General features: G+C 35.6%; 8 protein-coding genes across 8 annotated transcripts, besides 1 other annotated feature; 5 read left to right on the top strand and 3 right to left on the bottom strand.

The window, feature by feature from the left end:
- Positions 1-8,921: part of a mobile genetic element that runs on past the window's edge.
- TVAGG3_0484720 (uncharacterized protein) lies at positions 1,145-1,615 on the top strand (the record flags this gene model as incomplete). The annotated part of the gene is made up of 1 exon (XM_051235977.1): positions 1,145-1,615. The coding sequence occupies one exon, from the start codon at positions 1,145-1,147 to the stop codon at positions 1,613-1,615; it is 471 nt and encodes a 156-aa protein (XP_051093801.1).
- On the top strand, positions 2,915-3,334 carry TVAGG3_0484710 (protein of unknown function, DUF4108 family; the record flags this gene model as incomplete). Its single annotated transcript, XM_051235976.1, has 1 exon — positions 2,915-3,334. One exon carries the CDS (start codon positions 2,915-2,917, stop codon positions 3,332-3,334), a length of 420 nt encoding a protein of 139 aa, XP_051093800.1.
- TVAGG3_0484700 (uncharacterized protein) lies at positions 3,351-3,812 on the bottom strand (the record flags this gene model as incomplete). The annotated part of the gene is made up of 1 exon (XM_051235975.1): positions 3,351-3,812. One exon carries the CDS (start codon positions 3,810-3,812, stop codon positions 3,351-3,353), a length of 462 nt encoding a protein of 153 aa, XP_051093799.1.
- On the bottom strand, positions 5,012-5,884 carry TVAGG3_0484690 (organellar and viral DNA polymerase type B; the record flags this gene model as incomplete). The annotated part of the gene is made up of 1 exon (XM_051235974.1): positions 5,012-5,884. A coding segment is annotated over one exon (873 nt), but the record flags the coding sequence as incomplete, so codon positions are not given.
- TVAGG3_0484680 (uncharacterized protein) lies at positions 6,454-6,654 on the top strand (the record flags this gene model as incomplete). The annotated part of the gene is made up of 1 exon (XM_051235973.1): positions 6,454-6,654. One exon carries the CDS (start codon positions 6,454-6,456, stop codon positions 6,652-6,654), a length of 201 nt encoding a protein of 66 aa, XP_051093797.1.
- TVAGG3_0484670 (uncharacterized protein) lies at positions 6,683-7,255 on the bottom strand (the record flags this gene model as incomplete). The annotated part of the gene is made up of 1 exon (XM_001286190.2): positions 6,683-7,255. One exon carries the CDS (start codon positions 7,253-7,255, stop codon positions 6,683-6,685), a length of 573 nt encoding a protein of 190 aa, XP_001286191.2.
- Positions 8,032-8,316, top strand: TVAGG3_0484660 (uncharacterized protein; the record flags this gene model as incomplete). The annotated part of the gene is made up of 1 exon (XM_051235972.1): positions 8,032-8,316. The coding sequence occupies one exon, from the start codon at positions 8,032-8,034 to the stop codon at positions 8,314-8,316; it is 285 nt and encodes a 94-aa protein (XP_051093796.1).
- On the top strand, positions 8,339-8,672 carry TVAGG3_0484650 (uncharacterized protein; the record flags this gene model as incomplete). Its single annotated transcript, XM_051235971.1, has 1 exon — positions 8,339-8,672. A coding segment is annotated over one exon (334 nt), but the record flags the coding sequence as incomplete, so codon positions are not given.

Genomic DNA, 8,921 nt, shown 5'->3' with positions numbered 1-8,921 from the left:
AGTTTTGTGTTATATTTTGTCTGCTTCAAGAACTTTCACCATCTCGGTTATACCAACTTTCTTTGCTTTATGAAAATATTTTGGTTCAGCAAAGACTGCTATTCTATAACATTTTCCATTGTTTGTATAAAAACTATTCTGTCAATGTATTTGTATTGTTTGTGTGTGTAAACTTTGTTCTGCTTCAATTCGAAGAGATACTCGAATACGTCCATCTTTTTATTCTAAGTAAAATGTCATTTCCGAAAAATAGAAGCGTAAGTGTTTCAAAAGGTTTAATGGCGGTGGCAGATGTGAAGTTAAATTCACCAACTCAAACAAACAGTCAAAGTGTTGTTGTCAATGTCAAAGAAAGAGATGTTGAAGTGGGGAAACCATACGAAGACGAAGATGGTATAACAATAGTTCCTGTAAAAGAACAACCAACATACCTGAAGTTAGCAGAGACTTAAGTTCTGTTGCAGATATTCGAAACGACTACCAACAACTTAAAGACAAACTTAAAACTCAGGAGAAGATTTGTCAAGCTTTGGGTATAATGTTAAACTTGGTCGAACACAACCCTGTAAAAGTGAACTCATATGTCATTGCACCTCATGAAATTTTGAAAGAACTATTGAAACTTTTGACAGAGGCAGACGATATAAACATCAAAGAAATAGAACCCGACATTGCTTGCTGTGGTGTTTCATATAATGTCATTGACAAGATATACGTTATGAAAGGAGGTGAAACGTTGAACTTAAAATATAGTTTCCCAGACGTCATAAAAATATTTGACGACCACAACATTTCATTAAAATTTAGTTGCTAAGTAAATGGCAGAAGACATAGTGGTTTATACTATTACGACTAAAAACCCTGAGTCATATAATTCTATAACAACAAACTTACAAAGTCCTCAAGGACGATATTGTAAACTGACCTTAAACACGATGACGACTAAAGCCTGTTTTGCTCTTTTGACACCAGAAGACTTTGTTGTTGTGAATGGTAAAAAATACTCTTTGAAGATACTTACTCAGATATACCACCAACAGGTTTTGTTGACTTATTTAATACTTTAAGGACGGATGTAACATGTGCTGCAACTAGAGCAGGTTTCATTATGTTTGGATGTCCGACTGAGTTTAGTATAAACGATATGAGCTATAATACAAAACTTATATCTGGTTTTTACTACCAACAGTTTCCTATAACAGGAAAAGGTGTCATACAAGGTTTGTCTGTTCCATTGACTTTAAGTACACCTATTTTATATATTGTTTCAAACTTAGGTTCAAAGTGCTATTCGAATGTCGACAGAAACTACTATGACCAAAAGATACTCATGCGTATAAACAACACTTTCTCTGCTGGTTTGCCTATTGTTCATTCGAATGCAGAATTTTCAGCTTTAGTAAACTCAAACACTTTAGCAAACATAAACTTAACCTTAGTTGACGCAAACTTTGTTCCTGTAAAACTTTTATGTCCTATGTATTTGTCAATGACGGCAGAAAGTTTCGAATTGGAAGATGCAACTGGTGAAAGTATTGTATTACAAGAACAACTTCAACAACAAATAGCTCAAGAACAACAAATGCAACAAATGGAACAACAAAGTCAAGAATAAAAAAAATATTTTTTTTATTTTTATAAAAATGTACAGAATAGATGTTTCAGATTTTTATGACTTCCAAGCATTCAGAAATATGTGTCCATTTAGAGACTATAACAAAGCAGTCGAGAATTTGAAACGTTTAGTCATTTATGTCGACTCTGCCCCAGAATGTTATGTCATGAAAGAATGGGATGTTGTCTTTAACAAACCAAGAGCAACAATAGTGTCTGAACAAGAATGTAGACAGAAACTTAAGAAAATAAAAGTCGTACAAGTTGGTATGAAGATGTTAGATGCTTGGGATATCTTATTGTCAAAGTTAGAAGATTTTTCAGTTCGTGGTATAAAGTTCTATACACCTTCTCCAAACTTCTATTCTATCTTCACTGGATATAAATACGAACAAGTAGAATGGAAAGAAAATATTATAGAAGCTTGGTTAGACCATGTCAAAGAAATTATATGCAATGGAAACGAAAGAGTCTATGAGTATATCTTATGTTGGTTTGCAAACATCTTACAATATCCAAGTGCTAAAAATGAAACTGCTCTCATTATAATTGGAAAACAAGGAACTGGTAAGAACACTTTCTTTACAGATATCTTATGCAAACTGTTAGAGGGCTATTCGAACCCGAATATGACAAACTTAGAAAACATCTGCGGTAAATTTAACTCCTCAATAGAGAATATGAAACTTATAGTATGTAACGAACTTCAAAGTATAGATACAACAAAGGTTTTAAACTCAGATGCTTTGAAGAGTCTTATAACAGACAAAGTTGGAGTTGTTGAAAGAAAATATAAAGACCAAAGAGTTTGTGAAAATGTTGCAAATTTCATCATGGTTTCAAACAATGTTGTTCCGATGAAGTTAGAAAGTTCTGACAGAAGATATGTAGTTGTCAGAACGTCAGAAGCTCATATGCAAGATACAGAATATTTTGACGACTTAGCAGAAACTTTGACATCTGACTTTTACAACCACTTGTTCTCATATTTCATGACATTAGATATTTCAAAGTTCAATCCAAGACAAATTCCATATACCGAAGAAAGACAAACGTTGTTAGAAGCAAACAAGAGTGTATATGAACTGTTTATAGATGAGACTAACTTTGTGTCATTAGATGAAAGGTCTTTATATGATGAATATAAACAATATTGTCAAGAGTATGGTTATATGGCAGCTTCTAAACGAACATTCTTGGCAAATGTCAAAAGCCTTTTAGACATACAGAACGGCGTATATACAAAGAAAAATTTTTCTGAGTAAATTTAAAAAAAATATTTTTTTATCCGATAAAAAAGATGACGAAATATATTTCAGTCAACAAGTACATGACAGAAGTCAAAGATAAGTTAGCTCCATTCGCATATTTGAATATTTACTTCTACCATTTTGAAAAGTCTACATTTGACAAAGTTTGGAACATCGAACCAGTTAAGTTTGCTGTTGTTAGAAAAAGTGGTGCAACTTTTGAAGACTTATACATTGACGGTATGTTGACAGTCAAAGAAAATTTTGACAGAAAGTTCTCAAAACTCGAAGAAGGTAAAGCATACAAACTTGTTATACCTTATGAACCAAAGAAAGCAGACGACTATGAATATTATGAGTCTAAGATAGTTGAAGTTCAAGGTAAATTGGGTAAAAAGATTTTAGAGTCTAAGCCAGTGTTTGCTCCTAAAGAGGAAGAGAACATTGACATTGACCCAGAAATGTTCTAAAAATAAAATTTTATTTTTACATGTCAAATTTCTTTTTCTCTGGAACTGGTTCAGGTTCTTTCTTCTCTTCTACTTTCTTTTCTTTCTTTTCTTTCTTTTCTCTCTTCTTCTTCTTTTCTGGTGGAGTTATGTCAAATTTCTCAGAACCATATTTATGTAAAAGTTCTTTGTCCTTTAATAGCTCTTCTATTCTGTTTTCTATTTCATCTTCAAGAACAGCGCATGTGCCTTCTTTGCATTCTAAGAACTTTTGTTGGACTTCATCTTTCCAATCGGCGTCATCTCTGTCAACAAGTCTGTCATTGACAAATTTTAAGACTGCTCTTTGTAATGTTTTATGGTTCTTGTCATATTCCCAGAAACAGAACTTTAGAACAAATTCACCTTTCTTGTTTACACTATGTAAGATTTTATGGTCGACAGATGTTTTGCTGTCGAAAAGCTTGTCTCGAATATAGATAGCGAAATCGCTAGACATTTTCAAAAAGATAAAAATTTTAATTTTTCTAAAAATATGTTAGAAAAAAAGTTTGCTGACATTGACAAGAAATTTGAGAATGTTTTAAATAAGAACAAGAGGAAGTTGGAAAATGCTCAGATAAAACCCATACATGACAAGTTCTTATTTGCTCAGAATGGTATAACAGGTCTAATCGCACCACCTGGGTCGGGTAAGACTTTCACTTATCTTAAAATGGCTGCACAACAACAAGAACTAGATGAGAAGAACCCATTCTATGAGTTAGTTGTTATTTGTAGTACTTCTGGTCAATTTGACCAAACCGTCAATTCGTTCAAAGATATTATAAAGAAGTCTAAGTTAGTATGTATAAAGGATACTGAGTTGTTAGATTGGATAAAGAAGTACCAAAGAAGAGTTTTGAAGTACAATGCTATAAATGAGTATATATTCGAAGTTTAAAGACCCAAATGAGGAAATGCAGAGAATATTAGAGAAGAAACACTTCAGAAACAAACAGAAAGAGATAGAATACATTTCGAAGAAATTGCAATCTTACGATTGGAAACTTACCCTCATAGATGTCTTCTTATCTTAGATGACTTTGCTTCTCATCCTTTGTTAAAGAACAGAGAACAAGATATGTGTCGAATTCTTAAGAAGCTCAGACACTTTAACATTTCAGTTGTCATTTGTGTACAGACAGCAAAGAGTTTAAGTAAGGATGTTAAAAGAATACTTACTGACATTATACTTTTCCCTGGATTGTCCGAAGACGATTTCATGGAACTTATGAAAGAGTCCATGGCAGGTAAGTTTGACAGACATGAACTATGGGAGAAGTACAAAGTCATACAAGACCCTCATACTTCTTTCAGAATTCACATCTACGCGAACAAAGTTCAAATTGTAAAAAGTCAAGCTTGAAAAATAAAGAGTTTTGGCGACCAGGGTTTTTTCACTACTCGCTGTTCTTCTCTCGGTTTTCATACGGAATTCAATAAAAATAATGTTTATGTTAGAATGTTAGATCTAACATGTTTTCTAACATGTTTTCTAACATGGTCTAAAACATACAAAACTCATGAAATTTCATACGGAATTCAGCAAAAATAATGTTTATGTTAGAATGTTAGATCTAACATGTTTTCTAACATGTTTTCTAACATAACTATTTACAAGCGTTTTACATGGTATATGTTGCGATGGTTCATGACTCTAAACAATTTCGTAGCTTCTATTTCTTCTGTCAGTATGTCAAAAGTTTTAACGATACCGAAAGTTTCTTTATACTTCTTCTTGACGTCAGATAGAAGGAAATCGTCAGCAGTTGGATAGTTTTTGTTCAGAAATTCTAACATGTTCATTTTATCTTCTGCTGGCTTTTCTGCTTCTTTCTTTAAGTCTGCATAGTCGTTTCGCATACGTTCTATCTCTTTGACGGAGTAGTTATATTTCCTCATTGCTGCTTTACATTTTGAACATTGCGGGTTCATTTTTGCGTTATATTCTGAAACCTTACCTGCTAAAACAACCAAGGCGTCAATGGTTTTCTTCATCTCGAACATAGCGGGTTTTATTTGTTCGTTCCATACCTTACCCCTACTATCTTTATCTCTTATTTCCCAAACACATTTTGCAACTAACGAAACAAAGTTGTCGTAGGTCTTAAATTCTTCGGATTTGTAAAGGTCAGAGATGTTCTTATATACCATGTCGCAATCTTTGTCCATGACTTTGTGGTTGCAATGAAATCCAAGAAACTCATAATTTACCTTTCGTATGAACTTCTTTATTTCTACTGAGTCAGTTGGTTTGACTTCAATTTCGTCAAATTCGGGAATGGTTAGTTTTTGTTGTTGGATTTCAGGAAGTTTAGGTAAATGGTCAATAATATCCTGCATTTCATAAAGATACTGTTCATTTGTTTCATCTTTCGCACTACAGTCTAAATTACTTGTTAAAAGTTCTTGCTTTATCTTCTGGATTTTTGTTTCGAAAGTATATGAAGAAGGAATGAAGCTTTTCATCTCTACTAACATAGATGTTGGATTCATAACTAGCGAGTTTGGTGCTGTAGTTGCTAACATGTTCTTACAATAAAAATAAAAAAATATTTTTTTAAAAAAACCAACTTTATTTTTTATTTCGGGAAAACTCATGAAAATTCAAGAGTTTTGGTTGAAAAATACGGTGGAGCCAAAAGTGGCTCGACCTCAAAACAAGCATTTTGTGAAGAATATACCAACCCGCGGAAAACAGCGGGTTGCTTTTTATACAAAATTCAACGGGTGACAAAACATTTACGATGAAGTCATGAAAATTCAAGAGTTTTAGACCATGTTAGAAAACGTGTTAGAAAACATGTTAGATCTAACATTCTAACATAAACATTATTTTTGCTGAAAAAGTGTCATTTTTTTCATGTCAGAAGACTCGAAGGTGCAACACTTCCAAAATACCGACGAACTCAGAAGAGCAGCATGGCAGTATCTTCTTGACAACTTCTTTGAGTTCTCCAGGTACACCTTGGAAAATGCTGAAGAACTCCGACACAGAGAATTTGGAGAAATTGCACTCCAATACTACATTGACAAACAAAGGGTAAACAAAGGGTAAAATAAGACTAAAAACTTAACGTTTAAAAAGTGACATTTTTATGAGCTCCGAGTCACCGAGAAAACTTGGTCAGATGTTAGCAGCTTACTTCCCTGAGGAGGATGGAAGCGTTACATACGTAAGGTTCAAAAACAACGAACCTGGAATTGCGTACCAAATTCGCAATTACATGACCATGGAAGAGTACGAAAGGTTTCTACAAGAGAAACCAGCTCTAAACAACTCAGAAAAGAAAGAGTAAAAAGTTTAACTCGTAATTGTTTATTTTTTTACTTGTATGGGCAAGCTGCAAGAATGAAGTCAACTATCTCAGTCTTTGTCTTGACCAGTTGGACTGCTCTTGCGAGTACGTCTGTTTTGCGGTCTCCAGCTGGTGTCTGACCTTCGTAATTGCGCATGTTCTTGAGAGCTCCAACTGTAAATGATTGTAGGATGAAGAGTCTCTCAGACTGCTTGAGGTAGTCTTCACGGTCACGAACCGAATCTGTGGTACGAGTCGAATCGGTCGATTTGAGGGAAGAGACTGAAAGCCTGTCATCTTCCATCGGGGCTGTGGCATACTCTTTGCGTAAGCGGTTCAGACCTTCTTCGAAGTCTTGGTCTCTCTTGGACTGAGATTGGAATTGCTGGGGTGGAGCTTGCTGGAACATCCAAGGGTTGGGGAAGTAAGGCATAGGCTGAGGAGGGTAGTTCGGGAAGCCTTGTAGTGGAAATTGGTAGTAACCTTGAGGTGGAAATTGGTAGTAATTTGGTGGAGGTACTTGCTGGAACTGAGGTGCAGGGGCTGGTGCTTTAGGTTCCTCTGGCTTGGGAATGGGCTCGGTTGGTGGGACGTCGGACATTCGTTTGTGGCTTAACCGTCGGACCACAACGATAAAAATCTCTGCTACTGACAGTAGCAGTACTTTTACTGCAACTAGCAGTACTTTTTCTGACAGTAGCAGTACTTTTTCTGACAGTAGCAGTACTTTTACTGACAGTAGCAGTACTTTTTCTGACAGTAGCAGTACTTTTACTGACAGTAGCAGTACTTTTACTGACAGTAGCAGTACTTTATCGTCGAAAACCCTCTCAAATTTTCCTTTTTACTGCAACTAGCAGTACTTTTACTGTCAGTAGCAGTACTTTTACTGACAGTAGCAGTACTTTTACTGACAGTAGCAGTACTTTTTCTGACAGTAGCAGTACTTTTTCTGACAGTAGCAGTACTTTTACTGACAGTAGCAATGGTCGAGGTCGAACCTACCGACGAGGCAATTTACCTAATTGAAATTAACGAGCTTGTTAAAGACTTCCTCAGGCAGAATGTAAAAGGCAAGCTTGTTAGCGGTTGGATAACGGAAGGGCTGCCTTGAATCTCGAGACTTCGACTGGAATTCCAATTCAAATACCAGACGGGACAGCCTACGACGACATAAAGCAAGCAAAGAAAGAAGCTCTTCTCAAGTTCTTTGCAAAGCGTCCTTGGATACTACTTCCAAACAGAGAGAACCCTTTCCCAAGAATGAGCCAAATTCTCAAGGGTCTCCTTCACTTCTCGGGTCAGCCGTTCTACATAACCTGTGAAGGCGACATCCAACCAGTTCAGTAAACATCTCATTTTCACTTCACTTTTTTTATGTTTTTACTCACACTCGTACTCAACAGGTTTGTGTACAACTATTTCAACTGTGAACCTTGTATTGACCGGTATTCCTGCAAATGCAAGTTCGGTCAATACACAATTTATGGTGGCAAGAAGGACAGTGGGGAATGTTATTCTGACATCTGTTGTTGCGCTCGAGAGAGAATTGAAATTCCAGACCCGACACCAACAAAAACTCTCAAGTTGCCGAAGACTCATGTGAAGAAGAAGTCATATAACAAAGCACTTATAGCCATATACATGGCACGTTTAGAGTAAAAACATTTTTTTCATTTTTTGAATGAAGCAAGTTAAATTCGTCCCACACCAATCTCAATGGACCGATGAAGAGTTTCAAGCCATGGTTGAAGGTGTTGAGAACGACATAGACGGCGAACTTGAAGGAGCTCAAACCACAATTGCAACCAAAATTGCAGAAGTCAAGGAACAGATAGCTCCACTTAAAGCTACCAAAGCTACTCTTGACCTCATGGATAGTTACCGTTTAGATGTCAAGAGTGGAATAAGACATTTAAAATTAAAACTTCTAAACTACGAAGCTATACTCCAAAAGTTAGCAGAAATGAGAAGACTTTACCAGAGCTACTTACATGTAAGGGACTTACCTTCAAGCAGTCCGACCAAAGATGAATTTTCTGACATTGTCCCAATTTTGTCCGAAAGTCAGCTCAGATGTTTCGAACTGCTCCCAACATATCCAGAATATGAACGTTTGCCTGAACTCTTCCGCAATCTCAAAAAACGTTTTTTGGTTCTCATGTTCGAAACTTTTATCGGAAGAGACAACAAACGTTCAGAAGAAGAACAAGATATTATTTTAAACTTGTTGTATGACTTAACCGTCATAACAAGCTTTTTGAAGT

This window comes from Trichomonas vaginalis, chromosome II, assembly GCF_026262505.1.
Source record: "Trichomonas vaginalis G3 chromosome II, whole genome shotgun sequence".
Lineage (NCBI taxonomy): Eukaryota > Parabasalia > Trichomonadida > Trichomonadidae > Trichomonas > Trichomonas vaginalis.
The sequence above is the reverse complement of the archived record's forward strand: the minus strand, read 5'-3'. Positions and strand labels throughout refer to the sequence as shown.